This window comes from Arachis stenosperma, chromosome 6, assembly GCF_014773155.1.
Source record: "Arachis stenosperma cultivar V10309 chromosome 6, arast.V10309.gnm1.PFL2, whole genome shotgun sequence".
In the NCBI taxonomy this organism is placed as follows: domain Eukaryota; kingdom Viridiplantae; phylum Streptophyta; class Magnoliopsida; order Fabales; family Fabaceae; genus Arachis; species Arachis stenosperma.
The window spans coordinates 14,257,484-14,284,016 of record NC_080382.1 but is presented as its reverse complement, the minus strand read 5'-3'; the positions used below and the strand labels follow the sequence as shown (position 1 = coordinate 14,284,016).

The following is a 26,533-nucleotide window of genomic DNA, read 5'->3' as shown; positions in this document are numbered from 1 at the left end:
CCTATAAACGCTGGTGATCCGTTAGAAGCCACACAAATTGTTGACAAATTTAGAAATTACTATGATTGTAGGTACATTTTAAGATGTGAGGCAGTCTGGTTTATTTGGATACGAAATCCAAGAGAAAGAACCATTTGTGATTAGACTTCCATTCCATTTGGAGGATGAGCAACCTGTGGTTTATAGTAAAACTTCTAATGTGAATGATATCGTCGAAAGAGCAATATCTCAAGTCCATGTTTTTGGGATGGATGGCGGCGAACATGTCATATCCCTATGCTCGAAGTCTGACTTATGCTGAGTTTCCAACCAAGTTTGTTTGGAAGGACGATGCTTCAAAGTGGTTTTCTCGAAAGCAAGGCTTCGCAATTGGAAGGTTGACTCATGTACTTGCAGGTAATGACGAGTTTATATTCAATTTTGATCTTATTTATTTGATGATTTAAATTTAAAATCTTAATAGCATGTATCCCAAGTCCATTTTATTTGATTTATCTACACTAAAAAATAAATGTTCAAATAACTTTCAGTAGTTATAATCTGTAGATTATACAATTTTAGAATTGTTCTATATTTTTTAGAAAAATTAATCTTATGCGGATGTGTAGCTACAAATAATTGAAATCGTGTAGCCTAATCCATTTAGCAATTTAAAAGTGGGATTTTAACCAAGTTTTTTGTAGCAAATACTGAAGAATATTACCAACGACTTCTCTTGAATACTCAGATGTATAAATTTTTGAGATATAAGAACAGTAGGAAGAACAATTTATGCTATGTATAGAGATGTATGCTTCGTCCTTGGACTCTTGCAAGATGACAGAGAATTCATGGATGCAATTAAGGAATCAAGCCCGTGGGCCTCAGGATCATATGTTAGAAGGTTATTTGTCATTCTATTAACATCCAACAATATCTCAAGACCAGAACATGTCTGGGATAGATGTTGGCATGAACTGTCAGATGATATTTTGTATCGACAAAGAACCGTGATGAACATGAGGGGTGAGTTTTTATAATTACAATTATAAAAGTTCTTCATTATTGATCATTTTTAGTTTATTGAATTTCTACAGTATCGTATAATATGCAGAGTTAACCATGTCAGATGATGAGATTAATCAGCTGTGCTTAATGGATATAGACAAGATATTATGGTAAAATCTTGAAAGACTATCCTCCTATACCTTTAACAACTGAAGTTGATAGTTCTTTGTTAACCGTAAGGGTTATTAGGAAAGAGCTAAACTTTAACAGGGATGATTTAAAGAAAAATATCTCAGACATGTTAGCCATTGCAATACCTGAGCAGAAATATGCATTCGATAAAATTGTTAGAGTTGTGTATTGTGATGAAAGGGTTTTTTCTTTGTGTATGGTCATGGGGGTACTGAAAAAATATTTTTCTGGAACCTTATGTCTGCTGAGATTTTCTCAAGGGGTGATATTGTGTTAAACATTACTTCAAGTAATATTACATCTTTACTTTTTTCCAATGAAAAAACGGCACACTCAAGGTTCAAAATACCGCTGAATATAACTGAGAATTCTGTATGTAACATCAAACCTAGTTCCCCTCAAGCAATGCTGCTGTTGAAAGCCAAACTTATAATCTGGATTTATAATTTTGAATAAGATATGTTTGTGTGTTTGTAATAATATTTTGTAATTTATTTTTTTATTTTTTTGATATTTTTTATTATAATTTCCATATGAATGTTAAACATAAGGAGATGAGGAATGGGACCCCGCAGGAAACGCGAAAAACGCGAAAAACAGAAATGGAGACAATTATTCCCCATGGCGGAGAACGGGACGGGGATAGAGATTAGTTTTGGGGGCGGGGACGGGGACGGGGAGCAGGGAGGCATTCTCCACCCCCGCCCCGCCCCATTGACATCCCTACTTATGAGGTATACTATGTGTACGTTAAGACTTATTTTAATATGGTTTTATTTTACATCGATATATAGATATATATTTTTATATGATAAAAAAATACACAATCAATCGGAATTTAATATTTAAAAACTATATATAAAACTTACCACCAGTATCTTAAAATTATTCACACTGATTATCTTGTGGTTGATAAAGTTGATGGGATATATATCCCCAACTAGAAAATAGATTAATATAAACAGATTTACAGACAGATTTATTTTTTATTATAGACGGATTTTCGGTTACCGACGGATTTTATCTCTCTGTAAAAGTCTCGTCGAAAATTATTTACCGACGTATTTTTACCAGTTACTGACGGATTTTCTCTCTGTAAACTCTCCATCTAATTTCCTGAAACGTCAAATTTTTCGACGAATTTTCCGTCGGTAATTACATAAATTGCTCTGGTTTTTCTTCACATAAATTAACACTCAATGTTGGTGTTCTGGTGATGTTACTAAGGAATACTGACCAATCCATTGGTCTTTATAATGGTACAAGACTACAAGTTAGGAAGCTTGGAAATCATGTCATAGAATGTGAAGTCTTAACGGGTAACAATGTTGGTCATATTGTTTTGATTCTAAGAATGAATATAGTACCAACAAATGAAACCGTCCCAAAGTTAGATTCTAACGAAGACATTTTTTTCATAATAGTATCGTTTGCCATGATAATTAATAAGTCTTAGGGACAAACTTTATCTCATATTGGATTGTACTTGCCCAAACCAGTTTTTACATATGGCCAACTATATATGACACTTTTAAGAGTTAAGAGTAAGAGAGGTTTAAAAATTTTACTTATGAATCACGTAGGAATATCTGCAAATTCAACCATCAATGTTGTTTATAGAGAAGTCTTTAAAAAAATAGGATTCTAATATAAATATTTTTATTTTATTTTAAATTCTGTACCAGTGTATAATTATTTTACTTAAAAAAAGTATAAAATGATTATTACTCACTATTTTTAAGTTAAACTTTGATTTTGATAATAATTTTATAAATTTTTTAGCATAATAATTATTTTGTGTTTTTTTTTTAAAATATCCAAACATATAATTTTTTTTACTTTTATAAATTGTTCCGTATTGAGCACGGGTTCATACACTAGTATATTATAAAAATTAAGTTTTGTACTTAATGATGGAATCGAAATGACATATTTTTAAGAGTATTTCTTAATTTATTTCTTTTAATTCATTAAATACAATTTATTATGATGAACTAATTATATTAAATTATTAATTAATTAATTTAATTAAATATTTAAGTATCACACTAATTAATTTAATTAATTTATAAATATCAAATTGAATTTCAATCATTTAATTATGAATTGACATATATAGCTTCTTCTTGCAAAATATTTTTTAATTTTATTTTGTTTGATTGATTAAACTAAATTAATCAATTGTAAATAATTATATTAATTATTTGATTTTAGATAGAATTAATAACATGTCATGTGTAACAATTTTTTTTCCAAGTCATTTAGCTTAACATAGTGAACCTAATTATATTAATATGCTAACGTTAATCTAAGTCATTAATAAATTTTGTTTTCCATAAAAATAATAATGTTTCAGGTTAACTTTAAAATTTTACTATTACTATATTAAACTTAATTTATCATTGTGATTTGATTTTTCAATTATGCGATACGATTAATATTCAAATGAATAAACGTGAATTTTTTTTCTTATAAATTACATTAAATACATGTTTTTAATTTGCTTATATATAATTTATGGTCTTATTTATTATTTAACACTTCTCGTATCTTTTATTTTTTTTAGATGATTCTTTTGTTTTTTTTTTCACTCTTTAGAATGCTCAAATAATATTGTGTTTTATTTTTTCATCTATTTTTTTATATTTTATAATTTTTTTAGTTTCTAATATTATTCTTTAAGACTAAATTATTTTATTTTATTTTTTTCAATTATTTTTTGATATTTTGCTCCAACAAAGAAAAACTAAGATCCTTTAAAATAAAAAAAGGATTCTATCTATATAAAGTTATTTGAAGTATTTTATTCAATTTTTTATATTAATTTTATTTTTTTATTCATTGTACTAAACTATATTTAGTACTTTTATTTTCTAGACTTTGTAGGTCCTTCGTTCCTTTCTACTAAAAGATAATAATAATATTTTTTATTTATATTTTACATTTTTAATTTTATTTTATATCTTTGTTTTTCTTCATACAATTTATAAAATATTTACTTTTATCCTACTATATATAAAATTTTCATTTTTTTTTGTCTAATTTAAATTTTGAACTAATTTTTTAGATGCTATTATGATTAAAATTTATTTATTTTTGTTCATCATTCTTCATTATATTGACCTTATTTACATAGATAATTTAAAACTATTTGGTGATATAAAAAGAAAGTTTATGTTGTATAATCTAAATTTCTAGCAATAGAGTTAGATATAAATCTTTTAAACTTTTGAATATTGTAGTATTTCAATTTATTCATACTAGAGAGGCAACTTTTACATTAGAGACAAATAAGAAGTGAACTAGGATATTATTGGAGGGGTAAATCCATGTTGAGATGAGAAAGGATATAGGGAATGGTGTCTCTTGGTAGAAATATATTTGTGATTGAAATTGAGATTGAGATTGAGTTTGAGTTTGGGGGAGGATCTTGTGAGTAAAATGGTGTGAAATAGTGATGAAGCTCTCTCCCTATGCTTAAGAACCAAGAAAAACATCAATCTGTATGATATTAACAAGCAAACCAAGGCTCCTATGTCCCACCATTTTGAATAATCTGTTCTTATTCCAAACATTTCTTCAAGTATCACTTCACCCTTTATCTTTCTGTCTCCTGGCATCATTCCTTCAAATTCAAGTCCAATCAGGTCATTCTTGTATTGCCCCTGCTCATCAGTTTCACAAACATATGTAGTTATGTATTAGCATCCTCTCAAACATTCTTATATAACTGTTCCTCAACTTGAATATCCTTGACTCTTGATTATGTTAAAACATTGTTTCTGTTATATATATAATCATTCATGTATCAGAAAGACTCCTGCATGAAGAGGAGTACTAGTACCTAGTACCTGTATTGACCACGCGATATAACTGATGTAGGACATGGGATAGCGCCAGAAGAATTTCGGAATGTCAATCATTCTTCGAAATGCATTTGATGGCATCATCATCAGTATCTATATACATATAAGTGCATAGTTTGAGTAACATAATTAACTAGATCTTGAAAGAGATGAGAATTTGGTTGCTTACAGTTATAGCAGCTGATGTTCCAATAGCTAGGAGCTGGTTGGAAACAAGAGCAGCAACTAAAAGCATGCACCCTTCTGTGACAGAAATGCTGCAGAAGAGGTTTATGCAAAAGTAGCAGTAATGAGAGAAACCAGGGTGAAAATTCACCATGTGGTAAAGTGTTGTTCCTGAAGTCAGGGAAATGAAAACAACAAAAGGAAGTGACGAGATGAAACTCGAAAGAACATAAACTGCCTCTCCATAATGCCTTCCGAATCTTTCGCGCTCGAAGACCTGTTATTCGATCAGTTAACTCGCCGTTTGATGTAGGATGATACAATACAAATGTCTATTTGATTTGTGTTTTGTACCTTTAACTCCTCAAGGAAGAAGGGTAAGCCACCAATGCACAGAAAGATCATGAAGCCATAGATGAATCCATCAATCTTGCTTCTTGATAAGATTGCACTATTACTAGTTCCTACATTTAGATAAAGAAAACCAGCACACACTGATACTAACATGTAGAACAGAATCCTTAACCAATAGTAACCAATGTCTCTGGTCATGTTAAGGAATGATCTATGAGTCAATGTGCATAGCTGCTTCAGTGTTCTAGTATCATATGCCCTCTCTATTGAAGGTTCTTTCTGCAATCAGAAGAAATTTATTTAATTATTTCAAGAAAAAATAGAACCAATTTAGAAAGGACAAAGGAGTTATGGCTTACTCTTAATTTGATTTCTCTGATCTTTTCCCTTGCATTTGCTAACTGCCTAGAATTCTTGAAACAGTTTATAAGTTTCCATTTAATCTCCTCTGTTGTCATATTTATTAGAGAATTCCATGATGATGGTGCTTCCTAAACACATAATGATAATACTAATAATGAATAGAAGAAAATTTTGATACACAGATGAAATTCATGTGACTATTGACTAACATTATTGGCATTCTTGGACTGTATCAAAGTCAGAACACTATCGAATTCGGGGCTGACGCAACGAAGGAAGTGCTCAGGAGGGTTCTTTCTTGTTGGACAAGGAAACCCTGCATCTTCAAAGAACTGAATTGGAAGAACAGAATTTAGTGAAGTTTCTCAAATCAAATACTTGTTAAGTTGTAAGTAACTTATGATAACTTTATTTAGTACCTTAACAGCTTTAGTCCTTTCTCCAAAATACACAGTTTCACCTCCTGCGAGGATCACCATGTCATCAAAGAGATTGAAAACTTCACTGCTAAGTTGGTGAATGGAGCAGATAACAATTCTGCCATCATGTGCAATGCTTCTGAGAGATGAAATGACAAAGAAAGCAGCAGCACTATCCAATCCACTAGTAGGTTCATCAAGCAAAAGTATATGAGGCTGAGTTAAGATCTCAATGCCAATGCTGAGTCTTCTCTTCTCTCCTTTACTTATTCCTCTTGAATGCCAATTCCCAAGCCTGCTCTCTGCACATTCTTGAAGACCCATTTCGTCGAGCGTCTTGGCTACAACCCTGTCAATCTCATCATTGGCCATGTTTGCAGCAAGTCTCAGATAAGCAGCATATGTGAGTGTTTCCCTCACAGTTAGTGTTCCTAAGAAATGGTCTTCTTGTGTTACATAAGACTGCAACAATTTACAATACAAACTCAATTTGGTTAAGTTTGAATCATAAGAAACTAATAATATGTATGTTCCTTGCATTGTAAGTAATAATATATAATAAGCTAAATTAATAACACAATTGCACTGAAAGAACATTACTAAAACTGAGTTTGAAGATTCAGAATTGTAAATAGAAACTTACAAGATCTCTGGAGGATGTGGTTCTCTTAGTGCCATTCAATAGCACATTTCCAGTAATGCTGACATTGGTTGCAAGTCTTCCTGTTGTGTTTGGAAGTTAATTGGAAGCAAACAAACAATATTAATTATCACTAAAATCATGAAAGAGATGTGGACTCAGAGAGCTTGTCAAACCGTATTTTACATCTATAAACTAAGAAAGTATAATATTGTCAAAATATAAGAGAAAATTTGTGTACACTTTGTGAAAAAAGATAAAAAAAATGGACTGAGGGAATGGTTTTATACTTTTATGAATATGGAGTTTGTATTTTAATATTGCTAATAGATCTCAAGAGATCAAAGATGTGTGACATATTCAAATTTTAGGTTTTATAGAGTTTAATTTTTATGAAGTGACGTAAATAGGACTGTTATCCAGTAAAATTCATGAGTTAATATGATTTTGTAAGCAATAAATTTAAAAATTAATTGCTTTCGTTGATGTAACAATTTACAATTAGAATGAGTCAAATCTTCGGTTCGGTCTGTTCACATAGACATTTGTTTCTAAAATTAGACTCGTTTAAATTCTGAAATAAACGGGATGAATTCAATCAATCTGAAAAAATTTGTGGGTTAAACAGACTAGTTCGCAGACTAAACGAGTGGCCTATTTATAATTTTTTGTATTTTTTAAAAGATATTACTTTTTCAATACTTTCCTTTTTTGGACTTGAAAACTTGATCCACCAACTAAAAATTAATTTGTTTAATATTTTTGTTATAAAATTGGCCTTTTTCTGTCATAAAATATTTTTGAGTCTAAAATTGAAATTTTTTATCCAAAAATAAATGAATGGGCTGAGATTTTGGAAAATTTTCCTTTTAATTTTGGCCTGTAGTATAAATGAATGGATTAACCTACTATTCGACAACATTTGACTAATCCTTGACTTATCCTATTAAAAAATACAACAACAAAAAAATCTTTTGTATTGTGAATACATGAAAATTAAATTCTTAATAATATTTTAGTAGTTAGTCTTTAAAATTATTTATATACTCTTGTACAATTTAAAATATTTAGATCAAGTTGCTTAATTTTGATTTTTCTAATACATATATCAATTATATTAGTAATTTTTCTTCAATTATTATTAAAAATGATCCGATTTAACAAAGTCGTATATATCAAAATTGTCCTTTTTTTAAGTGAGACAATAGGTGATAAAATACACATAGAATACAGGTTATGATCCATTTTTTGGCTTATGGACAGTTAAACACAAATAATGAAGTAACGATCAATAAACCCATGAAATGAGTAGATCCATTTTTATAGAAAGAAAAACAAATCAAAGAAATAAGAAAAAACAAAACAAAGAGCAGCCATTTTATAATATGATATGATGAAGTGTTTTGGTGTCCCAATTATGCTTAGAAAATTATGAGACAAAGTAAATCATACATTAATTATTGGATACTTTCACACATGAATAATAATCATAATGTATTTAGATTTTTTATAGGAAAAGAAATAACAAATCAAATAATGATTATGTAAATTAAAGCATGAATTAACACATTAATGATGCAATTAATTAATTAAAGTGAGCATACCAGCAAGAGCATCAAGGAAGGTGGATTTGCCAGCACCAGAAGGACCAATTAGAGCCATGATTCTGTTTGGTTCAGCATATCCACTTATTCCGTTCAACACTTTCTTCCTTCTTTCACTATTATTATTACTGCTCTTGCCGCTGTTAATAACCACTGTCAATTCTTCCCAAACCAAACACACTTCCCTCCTAATAACAACATTATTATTCTTATTGTTATTTTCATTCTCCATCACTTCTGCATGCAACTCCATTGCTGGGGAAGCAGTGTGTGTATGTAACAATCAAAGTGACATTTGTATAATCTATATAACTTACCTATTGCATGCTTCATTATGGCACCGTATGGGCACGATTCTCATTGTTTGAAAAGTCAACCCGCCTTTTCAAAAATAAAATAATAAAAAAATTTAATAATAAAAAAATTTAACCAAAATCAATTAATAATTAATAAATATTATTAAACTACTCTTTTACCTTAGTCCATAACAACAATAAAGAAGTCGGCCCACAAATTTAGCCCAACAGAATACATAAATTTAATTATAATTTTAGTCTTTATTATTTTATCTTTAACTGTTCTTATTTTATCTTTATTTATTTTTATCTTTCTTAGACCAATGTTCTATATATATTTAATTTTACCTTCACAATTAAATTTAATTCAATCAATTAACAATTAATAAAATTTCTTCATCTTTTCTTTTCCTATTCTTTCACAATCCACAAACAATTCAATTCCACATTCAAAGATGAAAAAGTTTTTCACCAAATTAAAATCATGCTACTGCACATGTCCAACTACTAATAAGAAGAAGCTATTGAAGGATCGTCGTGACAGCAATGTCGACCACAACGAGATTGTTGTTACCAAACCACAAAAGAAACCTAATGTGGTCTTACCCTTCGATGATTACAAGAACAACAAGGAGTGGTAGAAGTCAATGCCGATAGTGGTTTTAGGGTTCGCTTTTTCCATGTCTTGAACTCCAAATTCGTATAATGTTTAAGTGTTGTGATGTGTTGTTGATAACTGATAGTTAAATTTTTATATTATTGAAAAAATTGCAATTGTACATAATGGGATAATATAGTTCGACTTCTATGTTTATACCATACTATTTCAGGTGAATTTTTTCTTTAAAAAAAAGTACAATATTCTTCATCTTTTTTTATTCTTTCACAATTTTATCATGGTATCAGAGTCTTGGTATCCTCTTTAAAGGGGATACATAAGCTATCATCTTTTCGCTGAAAAAATCACCCTACTTCTTTTTCAATCTACTCTCACGATGAATAATCAATCTTTTAATTTAGCTCAAAATTCAACCAATCTCTATTATGTCCATCCAAGTAAAAATTCAATATCAGTCTTGGTTACACCTGTTCTAACAGAAAACAACTATTATTTATGAAATAGTTACTATAATGAATGAAATAGTTACTATGGCCTGTCTGCTCCTTCTTCCGGCAGTTTCATCTGCATCTTCTTCCGATAATTCCGTCTGTATTCTATTCTATTTCAGCAGTCATATCTGCATTCTATTTCAACAATTCAATTTGCACTCTATTTTTAGCAGTTCCCACTCTTAGTGCGCCATACGCGCCCTATGAAAATCAATCTTATCGCGCACCTTGTTTTTTAAGATCGTTGCTCAAGCACATCATCTCCTTTTATATTTTTTGCCGTCGACAGCTGTAGCTCCGCCGCACGCAACTCCCTTTGCGTCACCACGTCAAACGCATCTTCCTCAACAATTTCATCAGAACTTATCCAAGCTGTGGATTATTGACATCTTTCATCTACCAGCTTGCGGGACTACTTTTCCACCTTAGCCTATGACAACAATAAAGAAGTCTAGTGGCCCACAAATTCAACCCAACAAAATACATAAATTCAATTACAATTTAGTCTTTATCATTTTATCTTATCTTATCCTTAGTTGTTCTTATAATATTCTATATATATTTAATTTTACCTTCACAATTAAATTCAATTCAATTCAATCAATAATCAATAAAATTTCTTCATCTTTTCTTTTCATATTCTTTTACAATTTTATCAAATATTAAATAAAATAAATTTTAATTTTTTTTATCTCTTTAACATTACTAATAAAATAAAAATTTAGCTAATTAATATGTACTTTTAGGATACGCACATCATAAATTTACTATTAATTAGTAAAAAAATTTAAATTTTTTTATTTAATAAATATAAAATAAATATTTTAAAAACTTAATTTTTTTGTATTTTTAATAAAAAATTAATTTATAATCTTAATTTATAACCTATAAAATAAATACAATTAGTTTGGTTTGTGATACACTAAAGTCAAGGTAGAAAATAGAAATCACATTTTGCCAACAAACATTTTTAGCATAATGAGAGATTATTTTCTATGAACAATTTTAATTACTCCGACCTAAAAGTATTAAAGAAAATAATCGAATACAATTAAAGTTATTGTTCAATTAAAGCATGTAAACCAGTAGTGATTTACTGATCTTATGAACCTATATATGAAATTTAAATTGAATGATGATATAAAATACAAAAGGAAATAAAAAAATCCATATTAAAAAACAACAATGTATAATGTATCATTATATATTTAATGAATTAAATAATGAGTGAGAAGGAACGAGTCTCTATAAAACCATACATTGCAATTTATGATGGTATGAATGAACTCCACGTGACCAAGTTCACACACAAAGCTATATGTGTCATGAGATTCTGAATTTTTCTGATTCATTCCAATCTATCACAGATCACAGATAGATATACATTGATATGATGCATTATTTTCAAGTGGCTGTGTTTTTCCAAGTCCGGCAATATTAAAGTAATTGGAAAAAGGGTCTCTTTCATTTGATAAAGTGATATTTAAATATTTGTAGATATGGCAACCGCCACATGAACAACAGTAGTAGGAGTAGAACACTCGAGTTCCACTTTGGATATGTATGTAGGTATGGTTGCATTGTGTCACACAATCTCATAATATTCTTTTGCAGAGTTAGACCGTCAATGGAAATTAGAAATCATCATCATTACATACATTGCATTGCATTGCATTGCACCTCTCTCTTGTATTAAAGACGAGCTATGTTATGAGAGTTAAAGCCACCGGTTTTTTGAGTCAAGAAATTATTATTTTAGTATTTAACAAAACATTATTTACCCACTAAAAAGTACCTACTAAAATAATCACCATATAACTAAAATTAATTGGTAAAATAATTTACTCGTTTACTTATCTATTTCTGTATAAATTATATATTTAATTTATTTTTAATATATATTTTATGTTTTAATATATATTTTATATATTTGATTGACTAGTTATTAGATTAGATAAATTATTATCCTATTATCAAGTAATAATTAAACCATAAATATAAAGTTGTATATCCCAAAATATTAGAGTCTAAAATGGAGTAAAAAATTTGACACGCCAGAGGAAGGGATACACACATTCTTACATTGAAACTAAATGGTGAGAAATTTTATTTTATAGAGGAACTAGATGAGCCCACAAAAAATGAAGCTGTTATTCCACATGTTATAATATTTTTTAATTTTATCCAAAAAAGATAGTAGATTTAGACGAAATTGAAAGAATATAAATTAGGATTGTTATTTTCTGTTATTTGATATATAAAATGAGATGTTTAATTATTCTTAATTTAAAAGTATGAGTCTGAAATTAGATATACTATTTGGCAGAAGTGTATAGAACAGTGGTTTATATAAGTGAGGAGAGGGTGTTATTTGGGGTTAACAAAGAAAAGATGTCAATGAAGGATGTTAAGAAAAAATAATACATTTAATATGGATAGCTTCGGTTATTATGAAAAATAAAATTTTCAAATTCATCCTTAAAAATTTTTTTAATCAACTTCGTTCTTTAAAGATTGTGAATTAATCATATTTGTCCTCCATTCATTCTGTTAATAATTTTTTTCAAAGTTTGATGTTGTAAAACGTTAATTGGTACCATATATAATACCTGATATATCTAATTAGATATTGATCAAATATGTTTATGAAAATTTATTAATTTAGTCATTTTTTTCAATTATAAAAATCTTATTCCTAATATGACTTAATGACTAAATTGATAGATTTTTGTAAACATATTTAGTCAATGTCTAATTGAATATGTTATGTGTTATGCTATCACTTAACATTTCACATCATCAATCGTTGACGAAAATTGTGAAAGGAGTAACTGAAGCACAGATATAATTAATTCGTAATCTTTGAAGGACCAATTTGATTGAAAAAATCTTTCAGGGACAATTTTAAAGAATACCTTATCTTTTAGGGACTAATTTAATTATTAACCCTTAGTTTACTACTAATCATTGAAAGTCTATAAGCTTTTTGGAAGGTAAAAGTCTTGCTATGTTGATGTCTCGAGTAGGGGTTTTTATGGACCGTGCTGAGCCAGGTTTAAGTAGACCCAGATTTGGCCCAAAAAGAAAAACGAGTCTATTTTGACTCAATCCGAAGTGATCCCAAAAAAAACTGAGTTAAATCAGAAACATTAGTATATACAAATTTGTAAATTTTTTATATTAAAATAATAAAATTTTACTTTTAAAAAATAAATTTGACAAATGTTATGTCACATTTATATCAAAATAAATTATTTTAAAATAAAAATAATATCGTATAATATAAAAAATATTAATTGAATCATAAAAATAGAATATAACATTACTAATTAACTTAAATATATATCTTTTAGTGTAAAAAGTAATTTTAGGCCGAACTGGGTGACCCGAAAGCCGAAAGGCCGAAACAAACTCGAACCTAACCTAAAAATAATACCAGTTAAAAAAAATGAAAACCTAAATCGACAAAATATGTCTCACACTCCTAGTCTCAAGAGTAAACATTTAGTGTGTTTAGATCTAGGTGGGAATAAACTCTTCTTTATTTTTTAAGTTATTTTTTTTGTATATTTTTATAATCTTCTAGGTCTTGCTTTGTTGTTGATGCAGAATTCTGTGTGTTTGGCTTTGATTAGATTGATTTTGATTGATTATTTATTCTTAATGAGAGATTTTAATTAATTAAAGATTAGTCTTTGTACGTTTTCTCCCTTGAGTCGAGGTTGTAACTCGATAATCGAAAAAAGAAAAAAATGTTGCCAACTAGTCTACTACTCCAAGTCTCCAAACGAAAATGTAATTAGGTATTTTCATTTAGAATAATATTTCATATCTTCAAATAATTATTTTAAAAGATTAGTTTAATTATAATAGTTATTAAACGAATAAAATGTTGATAGACATAAAAGTACAAATCTTAATCATAATCTTGTTAATCAAACTGAAAGGAAATTCAACCTCGAACTATATATTGCAGAAAATTTTAGAATAATAGATTATCAAAACATATGGTACAGATGCGAGAAAGGAAAGGTGGTGGATCTTTCATGATACAGGAACATCATCAAGAATGAAAGGTCCAAGTTTACCAGCTCTAAATAAAGTGAGAAACTTCTTGGATACCATCAACCTTGCTTCTGATGCCTTGTGAGGAATTTTCATTGCTTTCTGCAGTGCACCAAACTGCAGGTCAATGAGGCCCTCTAAGTCATTCTCATCTTCTACATTGCCGTCGAATTCTGTTAGCGTTGAATACAGTGCACGCTGAACTTCCATTACAAGGTCCTGTGATGGATGGCTCAAGAACAAAAATAGTTCAAAAAGATCCATTTATATATAGCATGGCAGTTAACATTCATATACAGTCCTTGCCATCATCTCACAGGACGAAACACCCAATGTCAAAAATGTATTCCAATAAAACCCTTAATCAGCAGGTGCAATAAAATGCACTTCAATGTCTTTTGCACTTGCAGTAACAAAGGTTTTCTGCTAATTGTTAAAACTCTTGATTGTTTCTCAAATAGGTAGCAGCAACATATAGTTGCACTACAAAATCACTCAAAATATTAATCAATAAAAATACCTCAAAGGATTTAAATCAAATCTCACAATGTAATAATTAACATCATACAGGATTAGATATCATAGTCCAACAGTCAAATCATCAAAAGCACAAGTATTCTCCATTAAATGAGGTTAGAAAAACTTGAGAAGTGTTATGGAATTTGGAATTTATTAACCAAGGATGGAAATTGGAAGCTGAGAGCATCATAGACTGTCATGCACAGAAGAAAAAAAACCAGAGAAATGAAGTCATATCTTACCTCAACATAAATCAAGTGAGATTTATTTGGTAGATTTCTTGTCTTTGGCTTTAGATTTTTCAGACTATAGTCAGGTTTTTCTTCAGCATCATATTCAATACCATCTATTCTCCTATTATTTAGGTGTTTCCAGTGAAGTGGAGTCCCCCGAGTATCCAAAACTGCCAGTAAGTATTGTGCGATACGCTCCTCACCCACCACTGAATCTTTCACAGAACCTATCAATGCAACAACCAAGGTTAGACGAGAAAAGCTAGACTAGCATATGTGCAACGGACACATGTAGTCAAGAAGTAGCGCATGCAGATAAGATCTTACGAAATTGCTGAGAACTTCACAAATTGAGGGACGAAAAGTTCATGGAACAGTTTTATTGGAAATTAAGAAAACAATTCTTTTTTATTTTCTTTACTTTTTTTTTCTTCTGGGGAAAAAAGGATGTTAGGAAATGTAACTTCAATTGCTTGATACATTACCTGCAAGAGCCAGCCTTAACCCTGTCTCTATGTCTGAGATACTTGGAACAAGCACCCCTGGGGTATCTAGGACATATATGCTGGGTTTTTGTGCTATCTGAAACATCAAGTAAGATGCACATTTCATTATGAGAACCATCAACTTATCATAGAAAAAGATGGCAGAGCAATTATAGAAACAAAATATTGGAAGCACTGACTTAATCATATTACAAGAATTAACATGAACCACGGGTACTTCTTTACTACCCTTCTAGCTTTTGTAAACAATATTTCATTCAAACAATAATGACAAACTTTCAGCATCCGGGACAGACTGGAAATCTAGACTAAACTCAAGTTTGAAGTATACCCACACATAAAAGCAAACTACAAACCATTTCTGAAACAATTGAGATATATACACAACTTGTAAGCTAAAAACCAATAAATCGAGTGACACTAATCACCACAGAAATCCCACATAACGATAAAACTCAGTATTCAAAGTTCATTAAATCAACTCAGAAACAAAGTGGGGAAATTTAAGTACAAGACCTTAAATCCAGCAATATCTTGGGTAACACCAGGTAGTGGACCTACAGCAGCTCGCTTCATCTTCTCCTGCACTATGGAACCAAATCTAAACATCACCAAATGCAAACCCAAACCAACTTTACTCAAAAAAAGAATTCAATTAGCACATGCTATTATTTCCATCACTATAAAATATGTTCCAATTGATTATCATTGATTACCAGGAAATCGAGACTGCGCAATTTGATGAATGGAGTTAATCAACGCAGATTTTCCAACATTAGGAACACCAACCACCATAACCAGCAGAGTAGGTTCCCTCGAAATGACTTCCTTCAGCTTCAACTCCGCAAGCTCCACAAGCTTCTTCACTGAACTCTTACTATGCGCGTTTATCGGAATACAATCCTGCTTGCACCTCGCAAAATAATCCACCCATTTCTACGCAGAAATTAATCATAATTTTCCATTAATTCACGCATAACTCAATCTACGTTGAAAAGAAAAGAGGAATTGCGAGTTAGTTTTACTTTACGTGCATGATGTTAGGGTTGGCGAGGTCTTTCTTGTTGAGAGCGACGACGCGGCGTTTGCCGGAGAGGTAAGGCTGGAGGTCGGAGTTGGCGGAGGAGAGAGGGATGCGGGCGTCGCGGACTTCGATGACGAGGTCGGAGAGTTTGAGGCGGTGGCGTATGGCGCGTGTGGCCGCAGCCATGTGTCCAGGGAACCAGTTAATGGCTCCTCCGCCGGCGTTGAATCCCATGTCTCCTAACCCTAACCCTTTCTTCAGCAGACTTTTCAATCCCGCCATTGTTTCTCTGTGTGGCACCGTTTCGGTTGGTGGCGATGGCGGTGTCTACTTCCACTTCTCTTTTTTTTTTTTTTTTGTATACTTCTTTTATTTTTTTTATTATCATTTTTTTTCATAAGACTTTTTTTTTTTGTACAATTAAGACATTTTTTGTTGTAGAGTTTTTTTCCATAAGACTAGAAGGCTTTCTTTTTTAACCAAAGAATGAAAGCCCAATAGGCTAGCCTAATGAAGCCCAATGGGCTAGCTCTAACCAAAACCATTACAAGAACTCTTAGAGAAACAAAAATTAGATTATAATCAACTCACACTCGTCTGCTTAAAGACATCTGTGTATCCCTCTTTAGATTAGAAGATTTTGTAGGCAACCAATCAAAAAAATAATATAAACCAAAAAAAAAAAAAATAATTGTCAACTTCTTAATCACATCACTATTGTAACAATTAGATTATATCAAATTCATGCTCCTTTTAGGAAGCTTGGTTGCCTCAAAACAACATTAAGATAGTATTATTTATCTTAATTGTAACTACATAACTATAACCATAACTATGAATTCGATATATTTTATATGATATGATGATCACCCTTCACTTAATCACTGTACTAGGTCGCAACTGATTTTATATATCAATCAATCACTAATATTATGTTAATGTAACTATAATAATATTAACAATCCTATCAAATATCAAATAATAATAACAACGACAACGACTACATTTTCCTTTAAAAATTCATAGACACCCTAGATCTACGTTATTATTTTTTGTAATCTGTCATTTTTATTTGTTATCTTTAGCGATATTCTTTTTTTTTGTTTCCAAAGTTAATTCTTGGTTTAAAAGTATTATTTGAAGCGACCCAACATTATTGTCATTAATAGTATTTAATGTTTATTATAATTGCTTTCAAAATTATACTTATACGGTGATAAAATACTAAATACTAATATATAAAAAATAGTTTGAACTTCTCATATAAGTCTTATATCGAAATAGTATTTTATTGTCATTAATAGTACTTTTTATTTCTTTTATCGAAATAAATAAGTACTTTTTTATTAAGAACAATAAAAAATACTACTCGTACACCAAAAGTCATCAATGTATTTGTATATAAATATACGTGTAATTTAATTTATTTTTAATATGTATTTATATTTTAAAATAATTGATTTTTTGACTAATTTTAGTGTTCACGTAGTATAATCGTAAAAAAATAAAGCACTCTATAATTGGTTTTTAATTAAACTAATAAGAAACAAAAGCTTATATTTAGGATTCATCAGCATTTCTTTTTAGGATAATCTTAAAACTTATAATATATGAATATTAGGCTATGTTTGTTTATAGGCATAAAACAAACACAAAACAAAAATACAAAAATATAAAATCGTATTTAATAGAGATAAGATACAGATAGAGACATTATATTCAAAAAATCAGAAACACTAATAAAAAGTAAAATTTATTTTTAATTTTTATTCTTATTAATTTTTTATAATTATTATTATATTTTTTAAATTTATTAAATAAAATAATAATAATAAATTAGACTTCATAATTTATTCTAATTTATCATCAAACAAAATATAAGAATACTAATTTATATATTTCTGTCTATATATTTTATTCTCAATGTTTTGTTTTAAAACTAAATGCAGTCTTAATCCTTATTTGCCAGTAAATCAATATTAAAAAATTCCAAATTCATTCACCAAAATAAAGTATAAATTATAGTTTTATGAAATATATTATATTAATTTTTTCATAATAATATATATAATTATATACACATATTATAAGTTAATTTTTAGTAAATATTATCATTCATTAATTGACAATGTCACTCTTCTATTTAGAGGTGTGCATGGCCCGGCACAACCCAAAGATCCGGCCCGTCTCCGAACACTTTAGGGGCTAATTTGGTGTGATTTCATCGGGTCTATGGCCGGGTAAGGGTCTCAAAAATAGACCCGATCATTATTTCGGGTCGGGTCCAGACCATGACTTGGGTCACCCGAAGTCGGCCCGGTGGTCCGGTTGTCATACACAATTAATATTTTGTGTTATTAGTGATGGATGATGGCTATTCTTACGTGGAGTTTAAGTATTGTAAACCTTAATATTTTGTATTATTAGTTATTCTAAAACTATAAGTTAATATTTTATGTTTAAAATGCATAAGATTTTAGACTAATGCATAATATTATGTTATTTGTATTGATTTAAATATTTGGTGTTATTAGATAATATTAGTATTGATTATGGTTATGCTTTAATTTTAGAGAAGAGTTGGTTCTTGTTATATTTTTCTAAGTAAATTTTACCATGTCAAATAATGGTTGGAGTCTTAGAAATTTGGATATTTTCACATGCTAACTTATTAGAAGGTATCAAGGTAATGAAATGTTTTTTTTTTGGTACTTTAAACGGGACATGAAGTCCAAGAAGCAAAAGGGACTACACTGTAACTATGCGGGGTAAAACAACCCCTCTAGTATCATCATCAACAATCATTCTAAGGATACCAAAAGGCAGATCCACAAAATGGTAACCAGGTTCTCTTTCTGTACTTAGCTTAGCTAAGCAGTCAGCCACACGGTTCCCTTCCCTGTATGTATGGCTGAATTGGAGTTGCCATTCTCTATTGATAAGAGAATAAATTCTCTTTATTAGACTATTTGGATGATTTTTTGCTTTGTTTTTTTCATCAAGAACTTCTATCACCGTCTTAGAATCCAACTCTACCATAGCCTTTCTGAATTCCAACTCCCACAACGTTTTGAGACCATAATACACTCCCCAAAGCTCCACTTGATATGCTGAACATGTCCCTATATTCCCCATGAAACCTGCAATCCATCGCCCATTCTCGTCTCTCACAACTCCACCACATCCAGCCGGACCAGGGTTCCCTGCTGACGCCCCATCTGAATTCAATTTTACCCATCCTCGTGGAGGCAATTTCTATTTTATGTTCACTTAAAATCTGGTTGGGCCGGTATTCAAGAGGCTTTCTTTTTTGAAGGATGTGCGAATCTCCTCAACATAGTTAGCTATAAGCTGATGAAGACTTGGGGGTCTGCTCACTATTGGATTGAACACCTTTGTGTTTCGCCACTTCCAGATCCACCAACATCCCACCATGAAGATATCCATCCAAGGGTCATTTGGTTTGTTACTTAGCTCGGAGGTGAGGTTCCACCTTAGCCAAGTGTTGAAGGGAGCTCTAAAGAAGCTTTCAATTTTTGAGGGATGGATTAATCTAGCCCAAACCCGCGATGCTGCTGAACAGTCACGAAGCGCATGTAAAAGGGTTTCTTCCATTTCAACACATCTATGACAATAAGGTATTGTTCCCATAATTCTTTGTCTTCTCTTCGCAGTTAGAAGTTTGTTATGCACGGCGAGCCACATGAAACATTTTATATGTTGGGGTCCTTTCCAGCCCCAAATTATTTCCCATACTGCATCTAGGTCTTATTCTGTGCTTGTGATGCTTTTGTAGGCTGTTGTAACTGAGAAGTCCCCATCTCTACTCAGGCTCCAGAGGATTTTATCTTCTCCAAATTCCTCTGATGGTGGTGGTATCGCTCAAATTTTACTTACAATATGATCAGGGAGGTATGTACTCAGCTTTTGAAAATTTCAATTGCCATTATTTTCAACGTAATCTGCTACAGTTTCTTGTTGTTGACTGTCTTGTAATTGAATAATTGTATGTTGTGAGAGAGATTCTGTTTCCCCCTGTAACCACCTATGTGTCCAAAAATTAGTTCTTTTGCCGTTACCAATAGAGTAGGATGAGTTATGTAGCACCCTTTCCCATACTTTTGCCAACTCTTTCCAGAGTTTCAAATTGGCTCTATGTGTTTGAAATTGCTCCACCAAATTCATCCCTCTCCCATACTTACTTATCAAGACTCTGGTCCATAAAGAGTTTGGTTCAGTGAGAATTCTCCAAAAGACTTTCATAATGAAAGCTTCATTCATGATGGTTAACTTTCTGAAATCCATTCCTCCCTTCAGTTGTTCTTTGCATAATAATTCCCAGCTTACCGCATGTATTTTCCTGGTATTCTCTTCTTCTCCCCATATGAATTTTCTCTAAAGTTTCTCAATCTGCTGGCATATACCTTTTGGAATTTTGCTGTGCAACATATCAAAATTCAAAAAAGCGCTCATCACCGATTTAGCTAGGGTTATTCTTCCTACAAATGACAGACAACTGGCTTTCCATCCCTTCATTTTTCCTTGCACTCTTTCTAATATGTTCTTGAAATTCTCCTTCTTGCTTCTACCATTAGTAAACATCGCCCCCAAATATCTTCCTAAGCAACTCACCTCTTTGTATCCACTACTATTACAAATGATTTCCCTTAATCTATGATCTGTGCTCTTGGAGAAATAGATAGCAGTTTTTTCTTTATTAACTTTTAGACCCGATGCTTCACAAAAAGCCTCAAGAGTTGAGTTAATAATTTGTAATTGATCTGTTGATGCCTCCGCAAAGATGAGTAGATCGTCCGCAAAAAAGGGATGCGATATGTGTGGCCCATCTCTGCCTGCTTTCATTGGCAACCATTCTCCCCTATCCACCCTTTCTTCTATGAATGGGGAGAGTTTGTCCATAGCAATGACAAACAAATATGGAGAAAGGGGGTCTCCTTGACGGATTTTCCGAGTTGGGTGGAAAAGCTTTGTTTTAGAACCATTCCAAAGAATTTGATAAGTGACCGAAGCTATGCAGCTTTTGATGATATTTGTAACTTGGCCAGGAATCCCAAATTCTATTAAGCACCTTTCCACATAGTTCCAATTCAACCGGTCATAAGCCTTCTCAAAGTCGAATTTTATAGCCATGAATTTCTTTCGACCCTTCATTCTTTTCATGTCATGGACCATTTCCTTTGCTATGATTATATATATTATCATGTATTAATCTCTTAGGTATAAAACTAGATTGGTTTGGAGCGATGTTTTCATTCAAGAATGGTTTTATCTTTTCAACTAGAATTTTTGTGAGGCATTTATATACTACATTACATAGAGCAATGGGGCGAAATTGAGTGATAAATTCAGGTTGGTTTACCTTAGGGATAAGAGCCAAAAAACTCTGATTTACCTCCTTAATCATGCTGGGATTTCTCCACATGCTGGATATAAACTGGCATAAGGATTCTTTGACAAGACTCCAGTTCTCCTTATAAAAGAAAGCTGGCATGCCATCTTCCGCTGGGGCCTTAAGGGAGCCTATCTTGAAGAGGGCTTTTTCAATATCACTTTTGTCAGGGAGCTTCAAAATTTGAGTCCGAGCTTGTTCGTCAATATCTGAAAAGGTAGAAAAGATGGGGAGTTCAGGCCTGAATTGTTGCTCTTCTTCGTAAAGATTCTTGTAATAGTCTACTGTCATGTTCTTTAGTTCTTCTTGATCTTCACACCATACACCATCCTGTCTTCTCAGCTTTACCACTCTATTTTTTCGTCTTCTAATTGTTGTCTTAGTATGGTAGTACTTCGTGTTTCTATCACCCTCCACTATCCATTGTTGTCTTGACTTTTGGAGCCAATGGATTTCTTCTTGGTTCAAAATACTCTCTAATTCATTCTTTAACTGTCTTTCGAGCTCTTCAAGAAAAGGGTTCCTTCCATATAATGTAGCCCGGTTTTCACCCGGTATAATCGTGGCCCGAAAGTGTATAGGTTTCATCGGGTCTAGGGCTGGGTTCGGGTCTAACAAATAGGCTCGGTATATATTTCGAGTCGGATCTGAGTCACATTAAACCCGGTTTCACCCGGCCCATGCACACCCCTACTTCTATTATATTTTATTATCAAATTATTTTCATGATAAAAAATTATCTTTTTTTTTATGAAAAATACAATAAATGAGAATGAGTGAATTTTTTGAAAACAAAAAGTACACGAAGAAGCATTATTAATTATTATAGGAGTAATAATATCACAGAAATTATTTTTGTTATGGAAAAGAAGTTGGTGTTTTGGGAGAATATTGGAGGATGGGGATTTACCTACCGGTCAACACGCAGGGGCGTGGTGACCCTGCTACGGTGTAACGTGTCCGCACCACGCAAGGGCGAGGTGACGCGGCCAGCATGCAGGTTCTGGCACCACGTAGGGGCGTGGTGAACCTGGCGTCGCGGAGTCCCGATGCACCACGGGGGGCGTGCTGGAGCTGCTGGCATGCAAGGGACAAGCCTCACCCCGGTAAACAGCAAGTGTGGTGCGTTCTTGCTCTATATAAACAGCAAGCCTTCAACTACAATGAGAAAGAAAGTGTTAGTGAGAGGCAGGGGAAGGGGGCTTGCCCTTCGGAAGGCTTGCTGCTGCTTCACCGTGAAGGAGAAAGGGTGAAAAATAGGAAGAAAAAAATATTATTTTGTGTTTATTTTAAAGAATGGTTCGTAATTATAAAGCTCCGAAGGAACATATTATAAATTATTTGGATCATCCAATCTATGTAAGTTGGTAAATTATATTTTTTTGTGTATTTTAATTTTTGTTTTTTTTTTGTTATTTAATATGTTTAAATATAATTTTTTTGTTAATTTTAAATTAATTTTCTGTTATAAAAATATTAAAATAGAATATATATTATATTATACTATTCTATACGACATACTAAAAATTTTTTAGAAAAATATATTTCTCTATGATAAAAATATAAAAATAATACTATAGTAAAATAAATAATATACATTCTATAAATAAATATGTATGTCGAACATATTCAAAAATTTAATACATAATTGTTAAAGTAATAAATAAATAAATATTAAAAAAATATATACGTTGTTATTAATAATATTAGAGAAATATATGTTGATGCACGAAAAAAAATTATTTTAACTATGGTAATGCACTTCTAACAAATAAAATATTAAAATAAATAAATATCTAAATAATATTATCAATTGAAGTGATCACATACATTTTATAAATCCATTTATTAATATTTGTTTATTAATAAATGAATATTTATAAGTAATATAACAAATATAATTTTGTTGATACAACCCAACAGAATTTTATTGGTGCGTAAACTAGATCCGCCACAGAGTTGGAACCCGAGGGTCGAAAACTACTTATATGCCACCGGATTCTACCACGTATCTAGGATTGGGATGATAAGAGGATCTCACTTGTTGTTAGCTGTTCTGGTTGAAAGGTGGAGGCCGGAGACTCACACTTTTGTGTTGTCGGTGGGTGAGGTTACAGTGACATTGGAAGATGTCGCACATATATTTGGCTTACCAATTGATGGAGAGCCTGTGAGTGGATGGACTGATAGTAGTAGTGATTTCGTTCAGAGTCAGAGCATGGCAATATTCGGACGTGAACCGGTGCTCAGTCGTAATTCGAAATCCTATATAAAGTTTGGTTGGGTTCGATGTATCAGAGATGAGGAGCCGTTGGACACTGAAGAGTCCATAAGGAGATACGTGAGATGTCAAATTTTCTGTATGTTAGGGTCGACCCTATTCACAGCTAAGTCGACCGCATACGCCCATGCGATGTATCTACCATTGCTTCGCAATTTCGAGCAGATCCATACTTATAGTTGGGGTACAGCATGTCTCGCGCATCTTTGCAGAGCAATATGCCGTGCATCATGATATGATATGAAGGAGATGGATGGCCCTCTTAATCTGTTGTTTGTTTGGGCATGGGGTACCGAGACATATCCTTCCACCTGCTGAGATACCAGTTGCCATGAGGTAAATATTTATGGTTCTTGTCGGAGATTATATTCATTATGCATGTTTCAGTTACGGTTACTTACGTAAATTTTTTCACTATATCATGTTTCAGGTGGAGTCATTCGGAACAGAGCACAGCGTGGTTAGAGAAGACCGTTGTGACATTTAGGCATGATATAGACTACATGCATGAGGTAAATATTTATGGTTCTAATGAATCCTAGATCCAGACATTAATGTTAGGGTTATGACATTCGAATTATCTGTGGCAGTTTGAGTGGCGGTCGTACGAAGGAATGATCATACCCGGCGAGTTACATGGACATCTTGATGTGTGTGAATACCCAATATTGACTACAAGCTTTTGCAAGTGATGGACTTTGAATGCTCGTAGGAAGTTGCTGCTGATGCACCTTATACAAAACATCCACCATGCTCTTGGAGGTTGCTAGTCACCTTCGGAACGATTTACTGTTGCCCGAATTGACTCATGCCGGTCCGAGATCATACCCACACCATCTTTTCTGACAACATGCATTCACAGATTCCTTAGAAAGAAGTGCCACGCATCAGCTGTCTCCCCTTCCACCAATGCAAAAGCGATAGACACAATATTCTGGTTCCCATCCTGTGCAACAGCGACCAGAAGTGTACCTTTGTACTTTCCATATAGGTGTGTTCCGTCAACCTGAACTAGGGGCTTGCAATGTCTGAATGCCCTAACGCATGAATTGAAACTCCAAAATACTCGATGAAGTATTTTTACCCCTTGCGCCTCTTCATTCCCATTGTAGAGTGGGCGTGTTTCTATCTGGACAACTGACCCAGGCATCTTCTGAATCATAACCGAGAGCCACCACGGCAAGGCTTGGTAACTCTCCTCTCAATCACCGAAAACTTTTGCTATGGACTTCTGGTTTGCCAACCAAACCTTTCGGTAATTGATGGTATAGTTGAACCTTGACTGGACTTCGGCTATTATAGTTTTCACCTTTATGGACGGGTCAGTCTCGACCAATAGCCTTATAGCCTCAGCAACTGTGTCCGAGTCCAACTTGGAATGATCCTGTAAAATCACTCCCGTTGTGCACGTGTGCCTACCGTTGTATCTGCGTATCTCCCAACAACCTTTTTTCCGTATCGAGCTGGCTCGGATAAGCCAGTCGCACCCACGCCCATACATCTTGCATTTTGCATAGAACGTCTGTGGCTCAGACTCATACACGTCGTAATCAACTCCTCTAGTGATAGTGTAACTTCTAATTGCTGCCATGACCGACTTTCTAGAATTGTATTCCATTCCAATCCGGAACTCTTCGTCCTCTGGATCAGCAACGCCTACAGAAAGTGCCCATCATCGTTTATTAATCAATCCAAAGTATATATTAAAGATAACATATTATTCGGTCATCACGTACCTATGTTTGAATATTCCAGAAACTCCGGTGCATGCATGGCGTCGAGATCCAACTCACGCATAAAAGGTGGCACATTCATCGGTTGACTGATCGAGGGGTGAACCACTACATTATCAGCTGTTGTCTCAACTCCCACATCACCATCCTCGTCTTTGTCGCCGGCTTCATAAGTGGCTTCGAAGTCATCTTCGCTGTCACTATTCATTCTCTCGTACACTGCAGCTCTATCATCCTCCACCTCTAAGTCATTTTGAATCCCTTCCACCTATACAGTTTCAAACTCAACATACAGCTCAATCTGTGGTTGTCGCATCTGAGTCTGCCGGTGAATTTGAAACATATTATGCATAGTCACTTCGTCAGTGATTGGCATGGTATCAAACTGTATTAGACCACCAAAAACTACAACCGAATTCCGGTACAGAATTTTACTCACTCTCATTAATGTACCGTTCTCCATGCTTTGATAGAGACCATTCTGAAGTTCCATAAACATCATGGTGCATGGAACCACAAACAAAAACGGATTCTGGCACACAAACCTCACTCCCTCATGAGTATTACATATTATCTCAACGTCGCGATACACTACCAAGTTTGCGGTACCCTCCATTACACCAGAAACACACTCAAAGAACACTCACGCACTTCTTCAGAATGAAAATGAACCCGAGCACTGCCTTATATAGAGAGTAGCATTCACCACGTCCCACGTTTTGATTGCCTCAGGCGAATCACGTCCTGTCACGTGTCAGGACGCCCT

General features: G+C 32.5%; 2 protein-coding genes across 3 annotated transcripts; both read right to left on the bottom strand.

Moving 5' to 3' along the window:
• Nucleotides 1-4,481: 4,481 nt before the first annotated feature.
• LOC130933718 (ABC transporter G family member 15-like) lies at nucleotides 4,482-8,843 on the bottom strand. The gene is made up of 9 exons (XM_057863337.1): nucleotides 8,591-8,843; nucleotides 6,990-7,069; nucleotides 6,347-6,808; nucleotides 6,137-6,259; nucleotides 5,924-6,055; nucleotides 5,565-5,843; nucleotides 5,215-5,487; nucleotides 5,031-5,138; nucleotides 4,482-4,844 (listed from the first exon to the last, which is right to left on the bottom strand). Exons 1-9 carry the CDS (start codon nucleotides 8,841-8,843, stop codon nucleotides 4,482-4,484), a joined length of 2,073 nt encoding a protein of 690 aa, XP_057719320.1.
• A 5,064-nt stretch (nucleotides 8,844-13,907) lies between these two features.
• LOC130932999 (short integuments 2, mitochondrial) lies at nucleotides 13,908-16,674 on the bottom strand. Of its 2 annotated transcripts, none has more exons than XM_057862482.1 (6): nucleotides 16,350-16,674; nucleotides 16,036-16,222; nucleotides 15,836-15,906; nucleotides 15,299-15,395; nucleotides 14,823-15,040; nucleotides 13,908-14,280 (listed from the first exon to the last, which is right to left on the bottom strand). In XM_057862482.1, exons 1-6 carry the CDS (start codon nucleotides 16,623-16,625, stop codon nucleotides 14,041-14,043), a joined length of 1,089 nt encoding a protein of 362 aa, XP_057718465.1. In that variant the 5' UTR covers nucleotides 16,626-16,674; the 3' UTR covers nucleotides 13,908-14,040. The 2 variants fall into 2 exon arrangements, with proteins under 2 accessions (XP_057718465.1, XP_057718464.1); XM_057862481.1 differs by having other exon boundaries at nucleotides 13,909-14,280; nucleotides 16,036-16,255.
• Between the last annotated feature and the right edge of the window lie 9,859 nt (nucleotides 16,675-26,533).